Source organism: Dicentrarchus labrax, unplaced genomic scaffold, assembly GCF_905237075.1.
Source record: "Dicentrarchus labrax unplaced genomic scaffold, dlabrax2021, whole genome shotgun sequence".
In the NCBI taxonomy this organism is placed as follows: Eukaryota; Metazoa; Chordata; class Actinopteri; family Moronidae; genus Dicentrarchus; species Dicentrarchus labrax.
In genome coordinates, this window is record NW_026136707.1 from 9,934,097 (window position 1) to 9,952,980 (window position 18,884).

The 18,884-nt window shown below is 38.6% G+C and overlaps 4 protein-coding genes across 5 annotated transcripts; 1 reads left to right on the top strand and 3 right to left on the bottom strand.

The window, feature by feature from the left end:
* Window positions 1–93: 93 nt before the first annotated feature.
* Window positions 94–5,564, bottom strand: ing4 (inhibitor of growth family, member 4). Of its 2 annotated transcripts, none has more exons than XM_051406172.1 (8): window positions 5,465–5,564; window positions 4,921–4,992; window positions 2,908–3,074; window positions 2,658–2,757; window positions 2,424–2,535; window positions 2,149–2,293; window positions 969–1,030; window positions 94–848 (listed from the first exon to the last, which is right to left on the bottom strand). In XM_051406172.1, exons 1-8 carry the CDS (start codon window positions 5,499–5,501, stop codon window positions 809–811), a joined length of 735 nt encoding a protein of 244 aa, XP_051262132.1. In that variant the 5' UTR covers window positions 5,502–5,564; the 3' UTR covers window positions 94–808. The 2 variants fall into 2 exon arrangements, with proteins under 2 accessions (XP_051262132.1, XP_051262131.1); XM_051406171.1 differs by having other exon boundaries at window positions 2,643–2,757.
* A 520-nt stretch (window positions 5,565–6,084) lies between these two features.
* nop2 (NOP2 nucleolar protein homolog (yeast)) lies at window positions 6,085–12,942 on the bottom strand. Its single transcript, XM_051406032.1, has 16 exons — window positions 12,787–12,942; window positions 11,615–11,762; window positions 11,446–11,488; window positions 11,302–11,366; window positions 10,684–11,015; window positions 10,173–10,410; window positions 9,873–10,072; window positions 9,578–9,667; window positions 8,813–8,900; window positions 8,574–8,714; window positions 7,798–7,937; window positions 7,625–7,714; window positions 7,407–7,529; window positions 7,178–7,275; window positions 6,946–7,082; window positions 6,085–6,850 (listed from the first exon to the last, which is right to left on the bottom strand). Exons 2-16 carry the CDS (start codon window positions 11,718–11,720, stop codon window positions 6,414–6,416), a joined length of 2,328 nt encoding a protein of 775 aa, XP_051261992.1. The 5' UTR covers window positions 11,721–11,762; window positions 12,787–12,942; the 3' UTR covers window positions 6,085–6,413.
* Window positions 12,943–13,102: 160 nt separating this feature from the next.
* Window positions 13,103–15,400, top strand: emg1 (EMG1 N1-specific pseudouridine methyltransferase). The gene is made up of 5 exons (XM_051406179.1): window positions 13,103–13,298; window positions 13,434–13,535; window positions 14,377–14,518; window positions 14,674–14,879; window positions 14,965–15,400. The coding sequence occupies exons 1-5, from the start codon at window positions 13,149–13,151 to the stop codon at window positions 15,076–15,078; spliced, it is 714 nt and encodes a 237-aa protein (XP_051262139.1). The 5' UTR covers window positions 13,103–13,148; the 3' UTR covers window positions 15,079–15,400.
* Window positions 15,401–15,593: 193 nt separating this feature from the next.
* On the bottom strand, window positions 15,594–18,772 carry LOC127366809 (histone H1.3-like). The gene is made up of 3 exons (XM_051406133.1): window positions 17,950–18,772; window positions 16,508–16,800; window positions 15,594–16,319 (listed from the first exon to the last, which is right to left on the bottom strand). The coding sequence occupies exons 1-3, from the start codon at window positions 18,191–18,193 to the stop codon at window positions 15,651–15,653; spliced, it is 1,206 nt and encodes a 401-aa protein (XP_051262093.1). The 5' UTR covers window positions 18,194–18,772; the 3' UTR covers window positions 15,594–15,650.
* Between the last annotated feature and the right edge of the window lie 112 nt (window positions 18,773–18,884).

Below are 18,884 nucleotides of genomic sequence, written 5' to 3' on the forward strand. Positions count from 1 at the left end.
TCACACAACACTGCCACCTACCGGAGGACGACGACCTCTACGGCACATCTGAATCTAATTACACTGCAGAACAAAACAAAGACGACAACCGAGTTGTTTTTTTGAGGTAGTAGCTGTATTCAAATGATTGACAACACAAGCACCCCCTCTCCCCTGTACCAATGTTTCAGCTACAGAAATGACAATACTTTTCACAAAATGTCTTACTTCCTATACAGCACTCAATCAGATGTTGAAATGAAATAGTTTAACTCACTACCACAGATGACTCATACTGCCAGGATGCAGCATTTGTCCTCATATTCTTTTGCCCTCTTGGTATACTTAAAACATAAAACTAGTGTTTCCAGGCTAAGCACAAGAAACTAACTATACAACAAAGCAAAAAATGGCCAAACTTTTCAGAGAAAATACATAAATTTCATAATTGTACATGTGAATAGAGTATAAAGTATTGTGACAACTTGGAACTGTTAAACCATCAGGGGCAGTCGTAGTGTTTATTATTCACTCATAAAAGAAAATGTAAAAAAAGAAGTCACAATAAGAGCACCAAAGGTAACAAAAAAAATAATAAACAAAATTATTGTTAACCGTTTTTAAAAAATCAATACTTAAATACTTTTGTAACCACTTGGCTCCTTCACACACACACTGCATCAGACCAAGGCAAATTACGTAAACAAAAAGCACCAAATGTTAAGGAAGATGAGAAACAAAAATTCTAGTAACTAATGTAGAAATATTCTTCTCATTTTCCATCAGATCAGTCTCCGTGTTTTGTTCCAGAACAACCAGGTGTGTGTTTTTATTTTCTCTTTCTGTCTTGAGAGCATCGTGGACAATACCTGCATGGCACAGACAAAAAACACACACTTGACTGACTTGAACGAGTAACAATTCACACTTTTATTGCACATATTGAAAATAGGATGGCACATTATAGCCTCAGTTTCATTGTTTCTTACCATTTGCCTCTTGGTTTGGTTGTCAGGCCCACACACGCAAAATGGAACCACTCAATGGAGCACTAGAGTAGAGACACAAAAAATGATAATGTACTGTTAAGTATTCCTGCAAACGGAGCACTTAGTCCAGGCAAAACAAAAGATCAAAAACAAAATCAATCTTTTCAAGAGAGAAATCGCATACAGTGTGATTATTTGTGGTATCTGCTAATTAATCACTCGCTCTGTCATCTCTGACCTTTATCCGCAGAGGAAGAGGCACGAGACTGCAGGACTCCTAAACCTCTTAATTTGTGGTTAACATCTAGGAAATATATATATAATGGAGGGTGTACATGTACTATATGTACAATAACTGATTTGTGATATTTAACATTATCAGAACTTCTATTTTTTAGCATTCTTCTTCTCTAATCTTCAATCCATTTCAGGCTTGTGCCATAAAAGTACACTGTAGTTGACCTTTGTGTTACTTGACTGGTATTTAATGTTAATTTAAATAAATAAACATAACACATGTTGTTTTGGAAAGGCCAAGATAAAATGAGATTAATAAATACATTTTCTGTTTCATTTTGTGTTCTTTGATGTATTGTTCTTTATTTTATTATATGTGAAATGTCCTCTTCCTGTAACATTATTTCTCTGATGGATCTTGGTCTTGGGAATGTTTACAAAATTCCATCCCATAAAATATGATTAAGGCAAGTTCAGGCAATTCAACTAACCAGCAGTAGGAAAAACAGATACAAAATCTAGAAAACTACACTGGTAACCATAAACACACTCTAGTTTGTACAATGGCCAATGTGTTATTATATCAATCCCTGCAATAATCACAATTGATTCTTATTAATGTCTCTACAATATAATTGTCATTTGTATTTTATTATATACTTTCTTTGTATGTATTTTTGTCTAGTACCTTCTGTACTTGTATGTTATGTCACTTCTGTCCTCTTTTTTTATTCTCTTTTATTCCGTTTGACCCTAATCCTTTTCAGTTAACGACATTTCCAACATCCATCAGTAACAGCCGTCTCCTCTACCAGAGGCCTTAATCTAAAGTAAAGAGCAATGTCAGTGTGCTTTTTGTAATCTCCATCCCACCTATTTTTAAATTCTCAAATCCCACACAATATTAGGACTGAAAGGGGGGGGGCCATAGAACAAAACTCACATCAGTGTTGTCACAGCCGATCATCTCGCCGTAAGAGACCTGATGGCACAGACAGTAGGTGGGTTCGTTGGGGTCGACGGGCATGTCCAGTACATCAGAAGGGTGCACATTCCCAAAGTTGGTGGCAGGGCTGTTGAATTCCCCTCTGATGGTGGGAAAAAGTATTGCAGGTCAGAATGGGAGCATGATCATAAAACTAACTACAAATGATAAACTTTAAACATGAAAAGTAAACACTTGGTCATGACAAGCTGGGGAGTAGATGCACAACGTACGGTTGAAGGAGTTTGACTTTCTTCTGTGCACTCTTGGGACTACCATCTTCATCTGAACTCTTCACTTTAGACCTTGTTTTAGCCGTCTTCTTTTCCTTCTGTCTTGAGTCACCTGGGATTAACACACATCACTTTAGTATTTAATTAAGTTTGGTTTCAGCTGCCCAGACATTCCTCAGAGGAAAAAGTATATAATAAGCAAATATAATGGACACACACTTTTCTTCCCCTTACTGGAGGTGGAATCATAGTCCGTGCTCTCGATCTGCTTTTCCTTCAAGTCAGCCTCAAACCGAGCCAGGTCTGTGTCGAGGCGTCTGATGTGTTTGTCGACCTGCAGAAAATAAAACGTCAGCTTGTTTGTGGTGCATATTTCATGTACATACAATACAGTGGATGTATCATTTAGATGTATCCCACGTTTTCCCGCTCATATTACCTATGAATGCACATAAAACATTATATTTATTTCCAAGATACTAACCATCTCATAGGTCTGCATGGCCAGTTGCACCTTGTCATCTCCAAACTCCTTGCATTTACTGTAAGACTGCTGAATCTGCCTCAGTATGGACAGCTTTTGCTCAGATGAAAGAGTCCTGGCGTTGGCTGTGTACTCTTTAGCCAGAGAGTCTATCTGACCTTTAAGATCTAAAAGAGAGATAAAACTTATAAAACAACATTGTAACTTTTAAGTCAATGTCAACAATGTGATAAAACTCTGTGTATAATTAATACAAATATGAGAAAATAATTTCAATGAATATACTTAAAGGAACAATATGTAATTGTTGTGGATACATTTGAAAGATGGCGACAGCTTAGTAATCAAAACGGATTTCAAGACTGATGTTGAGTTGGCTCATTTTCTCCTGAACAGGTAAGCACTGAGCTTCAGCTAAGTTTATTTAGCCAACACTGTCATGCTTACACTCTTTATTCAGACTAAACCAGGTCTTGTGGCGATTAGCTCAGGATGGTCTGTAGGGATGTTTATTTTGCTGTGAAACGATCAGAAAGTAATGTTTATTTCTCTGATTCACCAGCTGCTAGCGGCCCTCTCTCTACTCCTCAGTCATCATTCGTTGTCTATGTCTCTCGACCAAACAAACCAAAGGAAACTTCTGAGTATAATTTTTTTGCAGCATAGACTTCAGCCAGACACAGACGTGTACACGAAATAAACAAACTAAGCAAAATGATCAACTTTATGGCAGACTGTGGCTGCTCACCATGTGACAAATGAACACAGGTGGGTGCAGGTTGAGCTGCCAACGTGACCGCATGGAACAAATCAGTGGCTCATAAGAGGCTCATTTGCTCTTCAGAATATTATCAGGAACAAGCAGCAGCTGAAGTAAGTACGTAAGTACCTAAATTTTGGTACTTTTGTCTGTTTGTTTTTGAACAATCAGAACACATAGTTAATAAACTTTAAATTACTGCAATGACATTTAATGTGGTCTTTCTTTCATCAACTCAATATTCACCTTTGCTCATGCATTCATTATAAAGAAATAATTACATAATAATTACTCTAAAAACAAATGATATGATGATATAAACATGAATCAGGTCTAACTGGAATGATCTTCTGTATAACATTAATAATGTTTGGTTTAAATGTACAAAAAGTGTTTTGATGACCTGATGATCCACAGAGGGAGAAGGTCTTGTGCTGTAGGTTCAGTGTCCTCAACCTGGCAACCCAGGTGAGCTTCTAGTCTGGGGGAGGAGGGACTGGGGGGAGACAACCTGCTACAATGTTTTGAATTCAGGCTGCAGTACCCGCTTTAAACACTTCATCTTACATATTGCTCCTTTAAATATCAGGTATCGGTTTTCATGTTTAACATGCATGGAATTTTATTTACGCCTATGAACAGCTCACATCCAGCAACACAGAATACCTAAGATACTTTAAATATCTCTCACAACTTACTTTACTTAATTATTACCACAAGAAGAAATGTTTACAAACTGTTAGGGAGTATTGTGTACTAGTTTTCTACTGTAGATCAGTGGCTCCCAAACTTTTTGGCTTGTGACTCCTTAAAATACATTTGTGACTGTGTCTTGTTGGGACTTCTCATCACAGGTTAGGACAATACTTTTCAACTTTTATTATTCAAATAGCCCCTCAATTATTGCCACTGAGTTGGTGGCTGAGCAGAAGAATGATCCTACAGTCTTGGATTGCTTATTTTGAGGGATTTTCCTGAGGTAGTATCCAGTATTTTACAAGAAAAGGGCAAACATTTGGGAGAAAATAGAGAGATATAATTTTAATCTATTTTATCATGTTGTGACCCCTCAGATTTCCCTTTAGGAGTCCCAACCCCCAGGCTGGGAACCACTGCATAGATCACATTGTTTAAATCTAAGAAATAAGTCTACTTTAACAGGCCTGTTTCAGTAAATGGCGTGCAAACGACATGCTTTTACACCTCAATTCAGGGTCAACACCCACACAGGTCACACAACTCATTGTTCTCACCCTCTGTTCGTTGATCTAGATCCCTCATCAAGTTGAAGTTTCTCTGCAACTCGAAGGGCAAGTTTTCTATGCCTGGCGAGGTGGAAAGGGGGGAAGACAACAGTTTTAGTCTCACTCTCACTGAGATAAACATGAAACAGTATGAACACACGCAGGGTGGCTAGCTTCACTCATACGCGCTTGGATGATGCTACGGCTGCCATTAACGCCAGCATTCACAAGTCTTGCATATTAAATAGCGTGGGGCACAAAGGCAGCCGATTTCCCTTGCTAAAACAATCTAAACTATGCTGTATTTTACGAGTAGTCCAGTATACGTGCTGTACAATCTCAAACAGCATCCCTCCGCCGCTACGAACAGATGTGATATCCCAGCAATTAGACCGAGCCGAGCCCCGCCGACCGTTGGGAAGCGGCTAAAGCAGTTAGCTCCGCGGCGCCGGTTAGCCCGGAGCTACATTACACAACGAAACACAAAGTACAAAGCCAGACGTGTAGGTTTAAATGTCTTCCAGCATGTTTTAACGCATAATAAACATCTTACTGTCCAAATAATGCTCCAAATACATCCCCGCCGCCATCTTAGAAAATGTAAACAACGCAGCTTCCGGTCCGAAATGGACCAATCTGATTGTTTCCCTCACTTGTGAGAGACTCTCCAGCATAAACTCACATCCTAACTAACTAATAAAATATATAAAATATTAAACACATACATTAAAGATATCTGCAAGGTGTTTGTTACCAGTGGAAATTTAAATTCAAGATATATGCAATTACATTCTGACTGGTTCAAATTCTAATTTAAGACATTTCTTTTTATATTTCAACTAAAAACAATAAACCACTGAACTGTATGGATAATTTCAATTAAAGATACCACATTGTATGTGTAAGAATTAAGTTACTACAAGTCAAATTTTATATAGATATCTGAAATTGGGATTTTGACCAATAAAAAGTAAACTGACATGTCCAAATACAATTCTAGATGTTTAAAATGTGATTAGAGGTGGTCTATTGAAAGCTATCAGAAGGTAAATGTATATAAGATAAATCCATAGCTGGCTTTTAGCTCTACTCATCAAATAACCAGAGGATTTCAAGGTGTATCTAAAAGACAAGTAAAACTTTCAACAGATGAATGATGAATCAAACAAGTGATGGAGAAAAATATCTTAAAAGATTTATTATGTTTCACAGATTTTTATGGAAGTAGTCCCACCCCCACTCTTAAATCAATAGACAAACATAATGAATATTCTGTAATTCAAATTTAAAAAAAGTGAGGACCCAACTTGAGGAAAGAATCATTGTCCAGTCCACTTGTACACAAGCATTACAATTACATCAGACTGAGTCATTCAGTACTGCCGCTCTGTAATGACAACAGAGCACACCGATAGGGACACTCGTTAGCTGAAGGGAAGTGATCTGGGTCCGTAAGGAAACTCTTACACAATCTAGTACACTTGATCACACTGTACACACCGTCACTCTACGTCAGGTTTTCCCAACATGTGCTTCAACTTTCTGAATTTGTTTTTTCCAATCCTGTTCTTTGCCTTCAGGGGTGTCTTTGTCTTTTTGCCCTGCTTTTTCTCAAATCTGCTCCCGTCCTTTTTGTCAGCCTTTGACGCTTTAGTTTCATCAGTTGTCTTCTCTGCGGGTTTCTTGGCCTTTGTTCCTTTCACAGTCTCTCCATCCATCTTGGCGACCTTTGCCTTTTTAGGTCCAGCAAGTGAGTCCTTTTTGCCTTTTGGCTTGACATTTGCTATTTTCTTGGCTGCTGTTCCATTGGCTTGGGTTTTCTTCTTCAGGTCACCTGCCTTTCCGGGGACCGTCTTCTTTGTCTTGTCGCTTTTGGCTGGTTTCTCTTCAGGAGAGTCTGTAACAACTGTTGCCTCGGGAGCATCTGCATTTTCTTCTTCTAAATGAAGAACAAAACACAGAAGGATTAGTTCATGTTGAACAGAAAATCTATCCTGATAAAAGGTGGCATTCGCTCGCAGAAGAAAGTGTTACCTTTTGCTGCTGGTGCCGTTGGAATGACATTGGAGAATTTCTTCAGCTTGGCCACGAAAAACCCATCCATGTTGTGGGAATGAGGGTAAAAGCGGCGAGACAGTTTCAGAGAAGGATGGAATCTACGTTCTTTGAACCTAAAGGAAAAATAAATTTATGGTTGAAGATCAGAGTATTTTCCTTTCAATAACTCGACCACTTAGTGAAAACACACACTGATCATCTTATTTACCTGGTGAAACCTTCCTTGCCAAAGTCAAGTCCTGTGGGAACTAATTTGACGTTCCTTTTCTTTAAAGCGTAGTCCACCACCCATTCATTCTCCTCCACCTGGTGGAATACATTTCAATCAATATCCAAGCCTTTCTGCTAAATATTATATTCTCACAAATAATGTATAAAACCCCAAAATTAACACAACAAAACTCATTTTGAAATAAATGTATAAACAGTAGACGTACCATTATTGAACATGTGCAGTAGATCAGGTATCCTCCTGTCGTGGACTCAGCATTGACAGAGTCAATAGCAGATAGAATCAGTTCTTTCTGCAGGTGAGCAGAGCGATGGATGTCTGTATCATCCTAGAAAACAGGAAGGAAAAATGTGTTAAGCGCTATTTAAAACCAAACATACGCATCTATATGGATATATGTGTAAACAGTGAATGTTGTTTTACCTTACTGGTCTTCACAGCTGGATCTTTAGCGATGACTCCTGTGCCTGAGCACGGAGCATCAAGCAGCACTCTGTCAAACCCACCCATTACCTTCAGAGAAATTTCAACAAGTCAGTACTCCATATAAGACTCTAGAGTGCATGTAAACCTGAGAGATAATGTATGAATGTTACCTTTGGGAACTGCCTTCCATCGTAGTTGCAGATAACCGTGTTGGTGACCCCCAGACGGTGGATGTTGCCCACCACACTCTTCAATCTGTCAGCGTTGGCGTCATTAGCCACGATCACCCCGGTGTTTCTCATTAGCTGAGCTGAAGGTGGAACAGTCACATATATTGTTAAATACATTTCATTTGCACATGAGAAAAGTTTGCACTGTTCTACTTAGAAGCTCAAATCAATTAGCCGATCCACACAAAATTAATCTGCACTTGTTTTGAGGTTTAATTATATTTGTTTCAGTCATTTTTTAAGGTAAACAGTCAAACATTCAATGGTTTCAGCTTTTCAAATAAAATAATTTGATGCTCTTCTTTGTCATATGTGATCGTAAACTGAATATTTTTGGGGTTTTGGACTATTGCTTGGATAAAACAAAAAATTTAAAATCTCTTGCTGGGCTCTGGTAAATTATAATGGCCATTTTTCCCAGTTTTCTGACAGTTTCTAGACAAAACTGTTAATCCATTAAAATAGGGATGCACTGATACAGATACCAGTATTGGGTATCTGGTAACATTTCATATTTTACAGTCAGAAAGTGAGGAACTGCTGAAATAAGTGGTATCGTTGCATCCCTAAATTAAATTTTAAAAGTGATCAGCAGATTAATCAATACAGAAAACAATAGTTAGTTGCAGTCCTAGTCTACATTACACAGTTTGAAACATTTCATAAAATGACTGTAACTGTAATAGAAGTGTAAGCATAACTGCAGCACATCTTACCAATATAGGTGGTCTTGCCTCCTGGAGCTGAGCTCATGTCCAACACTGACTCTCCCTCCTGAGGCGAGAGTGCCATGACTGGCAGAAAACTGGAGGCTCCTTGCAGCATGTACTGACCAGACAGATACTCTGGGGTGGCACCTGTTTTAAAACATGGAAAGAATTACAGTTAAAGCAGATATTCTCAAATAAAGATCCTTTATAGCTCAAGTCAGATCGATGAATGTAATGAAACTTACCAACGGGTACGGAGGAGTCATAGATGACCAAACCTACTTTAGACCATTTCCCCAATGGATCAAGGTTCACTCCTCTGTTGATTAAGGCCTAAACAAGGAAAAACACGTTCAACATGAGACACAATACTAGTAAAGTAATTTGATGAGGAGGTCCTCTTTGTGTTCAGTGGCTAATGACATAATCAGAACTAAACTCAAAGTATAAACATTTGTATATTTTAATCTGGATATTCTTCTATTGATTAATTCCTAGTTCTAATCACCCTTGTTGTATGACAGTTCGTCATATGTCCTGCAACTTTTTCATGAAAATGTGACTCAGAGTGTAGTTTTTGTTCTGCTGACTGCATTTACTCATATTTTAATGTTATTCCCCGTTAAATCCTGTAAACAAAACAATTATATTAGTAGGACTGCACAAAAATTAAAAAATCTAAATAATACCAAACTCACAATATGGTCATCAAATCGCAGAAGCAGCAATTTTTGGATGAATGTAAAATGTGTGACAATATACAGTGAAGTACTTTAGTGATACAGAGATACCCTGACCTACAAAACTTGTTCTCCAGATTTAAGACGGTTGTTTAGTACAGACCCCACAAAAACTTCAAATCATGATTTTAGTAGTTTTTTAGGAAAATTGAATTTGTGATGCAGCCATACTTCTTCAGTTGAGCTTTTTACTAAAGTAAAGAAACACTATGAAGCATATTATTAGGATTTTTTAACATTCCATCCATCTCTCCCACAACGAGCCGTTACCTGTGCAAGATCCCGTCTCCTTGTTTTCAGTGTGTTGGTCCGAATAGTGACAGGTCTCTGAATTTCATTGGCCTCAAGGAAATCTACCAGCTGTAAACAAGAAAGGGGACAAAACAAAATCAACAACTTTGAAAAACATAATTGAACTCACCACACAATCTCAATCAGGTCCTGACAACAACCACATGTTCAAACGAGTATTATTGTGTACAATCAATCAGTTCTTGAACAGCAGAAGTGCAGTAATGAGAAGGTGCTTTCTTTGGTATGACAGTGGGGAAGACAAATCACTCACCTCTGAAAGAGGGAAGAGGTCTATTAATTTCTCAATGAGGAAGTAGTTGTAGCTGTAATAAGTACAGAGATCTTTCTTCAGAAGAGAGATGTACTCGGCTCTCTCTTTCCCCTCCTCCCTTTTTGTTGAGAAATTACAAAGGACGTCAATGTTGTCCTTTATTCTTTGATGGATTGACTTCAGGTCTAGAGGCAGGACACCTAAGGATGCGGATAAGAAAAGGATTCAGACTTCATGTAAAAGAGTTACATTTTAAAAATAGTGGAATCTTATTGGACGAAAGAAAACTGAGTGGCTCACCTTCCTTCTCACGTTCCTCTGCCCCAGGTAGCTTAAATTGATCCATTTCATCTATGTTGGCTTGTACTGTGTCTTCCTCGTCCATGTCAGCATCTGATTTATTTTCCTCTTCCTTATCATCATCATCATCATCATCGTCGTCTTCCTCCTCCTCCTCCTCCTCATCATCATCACTCCCTAGACCCATGGCTTCCTTCATCTTTTTCGCTTTCTTTGCTGCCCGCTCGATGGGAAGAAGCTAAATGTGGAACAACAAAACAAGGAACGTAGTCACTAAATTATACAAACTACATATTTACTACATCAACATGTTAAAGATACACTGTTTGGTTTTGGTTGCAACACCCAGTAGCACCGTTTCAACACATCAACAGTGAAGTGGGAGGAAATTTGGAGTCTCTATAATGAAATCAGGAATATTATCTGTAAATGTGCAAAGAAATTTTGAAATTTGAATCACAATTTTAGTCAAATTTGCAGTCAGATAAAGTGGTTCGAGCATTTCACATACCTCCTCTCCATCACTTTCTTCTTCAGCTGCTTCCTCACCACTGCCATCTTCAAGTGTACCATAGTCATCAACCATGTCGTCGTCGTCGTCATCATCATCATCATCATCGTCGTCGTCGTCCTCCTTCTTCTTCTCCTCCACCACTTTTTTTACTCCTAATTTGGCACCCTTCTTTCCTTGGTCTTTTCCTCCCTTCTGCTGCTGCTGCTCTTCCTCCTCCTCGTCTTCCTCTTCCTCCCAGTGCTCATCACTGTCATCCTCACTTTCAGGTTCATCAATTTTGCGCTTTCTCTTAGCTGGTTTCAACCACTTACTGTTCTCATCAGTGAATCCTTTAGATAAAAAGAAAATAATAAATAAAAGATAATAAATTCTATGTACATATTCTGTGATCACTATTTTACTAGGCCATTAACCTCACCTACAAACAACAGATTTAATTGACTCAACCAACATCCACGGAACAACACACCCATGTTTCTCATTCTCGTCTGTGACAACAGGTAATTAAAATCCAAATACACACATGCTTAAGGTCTTTACAGGTGCTGGTTAGTGATTATCTGCACTGTATACAGAAATCATCCCAACTACATCCACAGACACTGATGTGGTTACCTTTCTTGGGCTGTTCCTCAGCAGCAACTTTAGGTTTTTTCGAATTCTGGACTCTTTTTGCAGCTCTGTAAAATGACAAGATGAATGAGCAACTGGCAAACAGAATAACTGAATTTCATGTTACGTAATCAGAAAACCTCTTACCTTTTCCTGCCTCTACTTGACAGGCGCTTTGGTCCTGTTTCCTCTGCAAACAGAAAGGGAACACTTTGACCAACAAGCCACAATTATGCAGTAGACATTGTTTTTAATGTATAGATTTACAGAGTGAGTGTGCGTCTTTATAAATAGATATTAAGGGCACAATATTCACCATCAGTTATAAATTTGGCCAACTCGGTTTCTGCTCCTTGCTGCTTCTTGGTCTTTTTCCCCGGCCCTCTCTTCACTTTATTGGTGGGATCCAACTTCCGACCCATGACTCCGACCCAAAGTACACAAATATACCCTTTGGAGAAAATCTGAGGAAAATAATGTTTTATCTTTTTAAAGCCTGTGCAAAACAACAATGTCAGTGTATCTGAACAAAGGTCACTGAGAGTGCTGTCTCTAGACAATGTTACATTTTAGATAGATAGATAGATAGATAGATAGACTTTATTAATCCCCAGAGGGAAATTGGGTCGTCATAGCAGCCAGGTACATTAAAATACAATAAAATACAATAATAGAATAAAATACTTAGATAGAAAAGATAAAAAAAGATAAATAGGTAGGTAAGGTGCAAAGTTTTTAGTTTTTAATGGGACTTACTTGCCAAACAACTGCAGAGCATCAACCACAAAAAGCGACACATACCTTAAGTTTAAGTTATAACATGTTGTACTGAACTTAAGTAAACTCCACAACATCCTGCAGATACTTTCCCTGTTTAAGTAAATTAAGGCTTACCTGATGACTAACCACAAAAATATGATCAGGTGTTAAGCTATCTAAATACACTGCAGTTAAAAATGTTGAGATCATTATTTTGGTAGAAGACTACAACACTCATCAATACTTAGCTGAAGCAGTAAATTCATATCATGACAGAGAGAGATATTTCTAAAGTGATCAAATACTGACAGACAGAGAAACTGCCAGAAGTCATTAAACTTTTAATTAAGATCTGGTGGAAACAGGTCCTCAGACCTACTGTAACATCGTGTCAGAGACAGCCAGTTAATCACGTGTAAGACAAACATTTCCATAAGTATCTAATTTAAAAGGCCACATCCGACAGACAGCACTTGTGTTTTAGATAGTAGTAGTTTTATGGTGTTTCATATGGATTCAAAATAACATTGCTTGACCCACAGCGACCCTAAATGTTAAATAAGAAGGCATTCAAACGCCTTTTGCACGTTTGCAGTGACAGAATAATGAGAGAGTGAGCTGCAGTGACCCGTTACACACAGGACATTACTACTAACTCCACCTGTTGTTATTAAGACCAGACCTGAGTCTCCGTCTAACTGCCTCAACAACACATATTCACACACTCACCGATCAATCTGCTCCTTTTTCCGCCTCAACCTCGGACTGTGCGGTTTAATAGAAAACGGTCACACGTGAATTTTTCCCTCAACACGTTGCGGAAGAACATCCGGCGCTCGTCGGTGACGTAGGGATGGTGACCACGCGCGTGCACACACAGCGACCGTTGAAGAGACTTTTTTTTTTCTTCTTCAAATTAACACAGCGTTAAAAGAAAGCGTTACTACACCAGTAATATGTAATTAGTTACATTAAAAGCTGGACACTAAACATGTATTACTTAGTAACGAGTCGTTACTATGTGCCCGCTCGTGAACGCGCACTCTTTGCCGTGACGCGCACATTCCGCGACGGTCCTTCCGAGAGGCAACATGGCGGCCCCTAACGAGAAGAAGCGTGGTCTCGAACATTTGGACGAATACGAACCAAAACCGGCCAAACACCTCCGCGGCCTGCACGACCGGATGGCGGAGAGGAGACTCGTTGTCATTCTGGAGGGGGCGTCGTTAGAAACCGTGAAGGTAAAGGGTCAGAGGTCGTGTTTGTGCTGCCCACCCTACCGGCTGCTACAGGAAGTGACATCAGTAAATACACCTTTAAACTGGGGTAAATAAACACAATAAGTGACATTAGGGTGTTTTTTATTTATTTCCCAGGTCGGAAAAACCTTTGAGCTGTTAAACTGTGACCAACACAAGAATATGATCGTCAAAAGTGGAAGAAATCCGGGAAACATAAGACCAGACATCACACATCAGGTAAACACTCACTGTGTGCTGTGTTCTTCACTTCTGTCTGTCATGAGCTGTAGTCGGAGTGCAGTGCCATTTATTTCACTTAATTATTATTTGAACAACTGAAAACATGCGAAAGAGATTCTGAGCTCTGAAATTATGTTAGTGTTTTGTTTTCCTTTACTTCTGACTGCAGATACAAAGAATGCATTTCACTGTGCATGTGACAAATACAACCTCTTATCTTAACCTGATACATATATTGATAGATATATTGATAGATATATTGGCATTATTTGAGCTCATCTGACTTTGGTATCAGTAAGTATGTCAGCACAAAAATGACAAGAAGTTTCTGTGCACTTTTGTTTAACTATATTTAACTGCACCACCACCGGTTTCTAGTTTGTCCACCAGAGAGCGCTGACTTCAATAATGTCAGGGATCCTTTATCAAAACTGTATTTATCTTAGCATTTTGTTTAAACTCTACACGTCCACCTTAAAGAATATCGTCTTGGTCTTGGAAGTCATTCTTGATACCTGCAGTGAATTTTAATTTTCATGGTGCTGTCGAGTCTGTTACCGCTGTACCAATGTCATATAATGTCAATATTGTCTGTTTTTGAATCTCTATCAATATCAGCTTTAAATCTACTGCCAGTTTCGTCCAATTGTATAACATAGTCTTATTTTTCACCGAATAAAAAGTCAAACTAGCAAAATAACTACTGTAATAACCTCAAGCACGTATGAAAATTAACCTCAAAAACCACATTAGGCTTATTGTCCTGTAAATGTTCAAGTCTTCGTGTAATAAAGTGCTGCATAAATAACCTTTTAACCTAAAATGTCCTTCTTCCCAGTGTCTGCTCATGTTGATGGACAGTCCACTGAACAGGGCAGGCCTGTTGCAGGTTTACATCCACACAGAGAAAAACGCATTAATAGAGATCAACCCACAGACCCGCATCCCAAGAACCTTCAGTCGCTTCTGTGGCCTTATGGGTAAACTACCAGTGTTGAATGCTGTCTGTGTATAAACTCTATATGTGTTTAGTTGGTCTCTGTGCAGTCAGCTGTGTTATGGTTACATATATCCTAAACTCTTCCTCTCCTTAGCTGATCTCCTAATCATTCTCTCTTCTCTTCTTCCATCTCAGTTCAGCTGCTGCACAAGCTGAGCGTCCGGGCTGCTGATGGTCCTCAGAAGCTTCTGAGGATGATTAAAAATCCGGTGTCCGACCACCTGCCTCCTGGCTGCCCCCGCATGGCCACCTCCTTCACTTCCGGAGAGGCTGTCTGCCCCCGGACTTTGGTGCCAGAGGGACCGGCTGCAGTGGTGATTGGAGCATTTGCACACGGAGCGGTGAGAAATGGCTCTTGATGGTGATCGCTGAGTCACTACTTTAAGCGTCAAATATCTGAGTTACTGATCTCTTTGTCTTCATTAGGTGAATGTGGACTACACAGAGAAGACTGTGTCCATCAGTAACTACCCCCTCTCTGCTGCACTGACCTGTGCCAAGATGTGCTCTGCCTTCGAGGAAGTGTGGGGTGTCCTGTGACAAACACTCAATGAACTACTGATGTTGACCAGGCAGAGACAGTAGAGTACATGGACAATATTTGAATGGACTAGGAATGGATATTTAACGGAAACGTTGGGCTGAATGTCCATTTCACCAGTGATGCAACGTGGACTACAGACATGTATCCTGTTATACACTGTATGTGTATACTTGTGTGATTTGGAATATACATATGTTTCTATACCCAGTTTTCCTTTTTCATGTATAAGCCTGTTTTTTGTACCATTATCAGTTGCACCAATTATCAAGTTTTGGATGATCAGACAATACAGTTACATTAAACCATATGACCAAATAATGAGTGACTTTGTTTCATATCAACAGAGAAGAGTTCACAGAAGGAAATGAGATGCACAGTGGAGACTAAATATTATGAGATAATAAAGTACATGAGTTTCCCCGAGACCGTGTTAGTGTAAAATGAAAATAAGACGGTAGTAAATACGTTTTCAACATGGTTGATGCATCAAAAGAGAATATACAATGTCAGGTTGCTGGAGAGGTTTGAGTTTATTACTGCTCACCATTAATTACTCTGAATGCTAATTCTAATAGTAGTAAGCTGCTCTCCTGGTAACCGGGCGTCGCCGAGTTCTCATCCTTGGTCTCGTTGTTGGAAGCCTCCGTTTTGGTGGCTGTCTTTTCCGGGATGTTTTATACGGCTGTTGATTTTGCTTTGGTCGGCGTCTCCGAGCCGTTTGGGCCTTCCTTGGTCCCTTTCGAAGCCGTACGGTTTGGTTTGTTGCAGATCTGCGTTTCTTCCCTGCTGGCTTTGGTGATTTTCTTCTTGGTTTGGCTGTCTTCCTCATTGGTTTGTGCGATTTGGCTGCTGCTTTACGAGTTTTGCCGGTTGGTTTTTGTGACCTGGTTACTGCTTTACGAGTTTTGCCGGTTGGTTTTTGTGACCTGGTTACTGCTTTACGAGTTTTGCCGGTTGGTTTTTGTGACCTGGTTACCGCTTTACGAGTTTTGCCGGTTGGTTTTTGTGACCTGGTTACGGCTTTACGAGTTTTGCCGGTTGGTTTTTGTGACCTGGTTACCGCTTTACGAGTTTTGCCGGTTGGTTTGTGCGATCTGGCTGCTGGTTTGGGAGTCTTGCTTTTTGGTTTGGGAGTCTTTCTGGCTTGTCTCTGTGACTTTTCGGCTTCTTTGGAGGATTTGATGGCTGTTTTGCCCTGCTTCACATCTCCTTTTGGTTTTACTTGCTTTGTGTCCGTCTGTTTTTGATTTTTGTAGGAAGGATTAAAAATTACAAGTAATTTTAATTACTGTTGACAAGACAAACTTCTGCATTTAAATATAAATATCAAGTCAACACTGCACCACATGGGGAAGAACACTGCTGCTCATAAATCCCAAGCCCAAATTTACAGGTTACCAAATTATACAGGCATAGGTTCTTTACCTTATTGTTGAGTCTGAATGATATACTTCTTGTAGTTCGTACAAGTGTCTCATTGTTAACCAGCCTTTTGGTCACCACGTTCACCTGCCTGCTGTTCTTGGTGACATTGTAGCCCTCAGCAGCCAGCGTCTGCTTGAGCTCGGCCATAGACATGCCACCTCGGTGTTTGCATTGAGAAACCACACTGAGGATGAGCTGGGAGACCTGAGGCGAGGCTGGCCTTGCAGTGTTTGTCTTGGGGGCATTCTCGGCCCCACTTTGAATCTGATGCTTGAAAAGACGAACAGGAGTCTCTGAAAGATCAAGAAAGACCAGAAAAAAAATATAATAAATTAAACAGAGGACACAAGAATACAGAATTTGCATCTTAAGATAGGATAAACATATAGTCTAATATAAAAAATAGTAAAGTCTATATAATTCTATTTTATTGTACCTGTTTATTTTGTAGTATTATGGATGAGTTGGCAAAACTCTACAATTTTAAATAAACATCACATTGTTGGTATTTTATAAGTTTTATAAGTATCCTGAATATATTTAAATTTGACCACTATTAGATCAATTTTAAATACATACAGGTTTCGGCATCTTTGCCTAGAATTGCATTCTTGTTGGTACAAAGAGAGGTTTAAAACAGCAGCTAGACCTTCATATTAGGAAATAAAATGTACACAAAGTGTCACTGAATAATATAGTATAATAATCCGGTAGCATATTGCTGCCACGCCAGAAAAAAATAGGATCAGTATTACCATATAAAGTGAAAAGTGTATTGTATTACAATATATTTTAATGTTTTTACTACGTATCAAGTTACAACATGAAAACATATTGTTATAACAATGTAAAGTTATCACCTTATAACATGAAACGTTTCACATTATAACAAGATAAATAGTATAATGCTATTTATAACAACAAAAGTTTCTGTGGTTTATTTTGATGTTTCAAGAAAAGTGTGGTAAGTTCGTAACTTATTTCGTAATAATGTGAAAATATATTGTTATAATGTGAGAAACACCTTGTTAGAATTCATTTTTAATGTTATAATATGATATAAAAAAATGATATTAACTGTATATTTTTATTTGATAGTTATATTTCAAATGCACTTGATTTAATTTCTCTATTTATTGATTAAAAAAATATAAAAATATAACACTATCAATGTATAAATCTAAAATCTCCTAGCAACGCCTCCTCTGCCTATGACGTCCTGACCCCAAATTAAATAAAATAAAAATATAAAATAATAATTACATTACCAGCTCGGCTAACTGTTGGCTGGAGCAAGTTAAAATAGTAACAAGAAGACTGTACTAAAAACCACAAAATAAAAACATACATTTATAAACTCGTATCTGTGAGTGCTATTATTATATTATATAGCTAAACCAAGCTAACAGCGAACAGCTAGCGTCCCGTTAGCCGCCACTCACTTGGTAGAGAAGAGACTTTCCCCTTTGCTGTGACCTCCTCTTGGACCTGGATGGCTCGTTTCAATAGTCGGCCCAAACGCTTGGCTCCTGCTTTCCCGAGTCCTTTCCCAGTGGGAGTTTTAGTCGTTCTCCCTATTTGTTTTAACACCTTTAAATGTGTCTTTTCTCGGGCTTTAATGTTGATGTTAGCATTGCCCTGTGCGCCCCTGGGCGAGGTTTTTTTAGGAGTAGCTTTCCCCCGCATTTTTGCTGCTAGCCTATTTCATATTTCTGAAAAGAAATCGGAAAACTGCCCAGCTGATTGTTTGAGAGGCACACAATGACCTGGTTTTAAAAACAAATGCAAATGTTTTTGTGGTTTTGGGTTTGAAAGATAACAATAATTGAGTTGCTGTGAGACTGCAGGTCCAGAACCAGCAGGTAAAAGTACACTGTAACTTAATGAGGAGTTCAGTTTATTGAGCCTGACTTCTACCCAATCAATACTTATTACTTTATCACCAACAAAGTTTAAGACATCTATTTTAAATTCATTCATAAATTCTATCCAGCTCAGGTTTGTGTTAAACAGTCCAATTTCTGGTAAAACCTGTGATTGTATTGTTGAAAATATTAATGAAGATTTTGGTTTCCTGCAGTGTGTGTGTGTGTGTGTGTGTATAGTTAGTCTTATTTTACTTGCCAAATTCCATATTCATAAATGTAAATTTACTGGTAGGAAACTGCTTTGTTGCCTTCATCAGGGAGTTACATTTATACAGATACATTTATTCAATTCGACACTCTTTAAAACTAAAAGCAATTAAAACTTTAGCAGACTGCACTATATTAAAAGTAAGACTCTTCTTTTCTTTTATATATTTCTTTTATGTTTCTTATTTCTTTGTTAGCACGTGCAGTTTTCGTACATATTAAACTCTCTTTATAATGAGAAA

Excerpts from the sequence above, each read along its gene's own strand:
- emg1 (XM_051406179.1), top strand. The coding sequence starts at position 13,149 with ATGGCGGCCCCTAACGAGAAGAAGCGTGGTCTCGAACATTTGGACGAA. Across the intron at positions 13,299-13,433 it reads CGTCGTTAGAAACCGTGAAG|GTCGGAAAAACCTTTGAGCT; the intron begins GTAAAGGGTCAG and ends TTTATTTCCCAG. Across the intron at positions 14,880-14,964 it reads GAGCATTTGCACACGGAGCG|GTGAATGTGGACTACACAGA; the intron begins GTGAGAAATGGC and ends TGTCTTCATTAG.
- ing4 (XM_051406171.1), bottom strand. The coding sequence starts at position 5,501 with ATGGCGGCGGGGATGTATTTGGAGCATTATTTGGACA. Across the intron at positions 2,536-2,642 it reads CTCCAGTAAGGGGAAGAAAA|GTGACTCAAGACAGAAGGAA; the intron begins GTGTGTGTCCAT and ends TGTTAATCCCAG. Across the intron at positions 2,294-2,423 it reads AAAGTCAAACTCCTTCAACC|AGGGGAATTCAACAGCCCTG; the intron begins GTACGTTGTGCA and ends TCCCACCATCAG.
- LOC127366809 (XM_051406133.1), bottom strand. The coding sequence starts at position 18,193 with ATGCGGGGGAAAGCTACTCCTAAAAAAACCTCGCCCAGGGGCGCACAG. Across the intron at positions 16,801-17,949 it reads GAAAGTCTCTTCTCTACCAA|AGACTCCTGTTCGTCTTTTC; the intron begins GTGAGTGGCGGC and ends TTGATCTTTCAG. Across the intron at positions 16,320-16,507 it reads CATTCAGACTCAACAATAAG|ACGGACACAAAGCAAGTAAA; the intron begins GTAAAGAACCTA and ends AATCAAAAACAG.
- nop2 (XM_051406032.1), bottom strand. The coding sequence starts at position 11,720 with ATGGGTCGGAAGTTGGATCCCACCAATAAAGTGAAGAGAGGGCCGGGG. Across the intron at positions 10,411-10,683 it reads AAGAAAGTGATGGAGAGGAG|CTTCTTCCCATCGAGCGGGC; the intron begins GTATGTGAAATG and ends TTCCACATTTAG. Across the intron at positions 7,938-8,573 it reads AGGCAAGACCACCTATATTG|CTCAGCTAATGAGAAACACC; the intron begins GTAAGATGTGCT and ends TTCCACCTTCAG.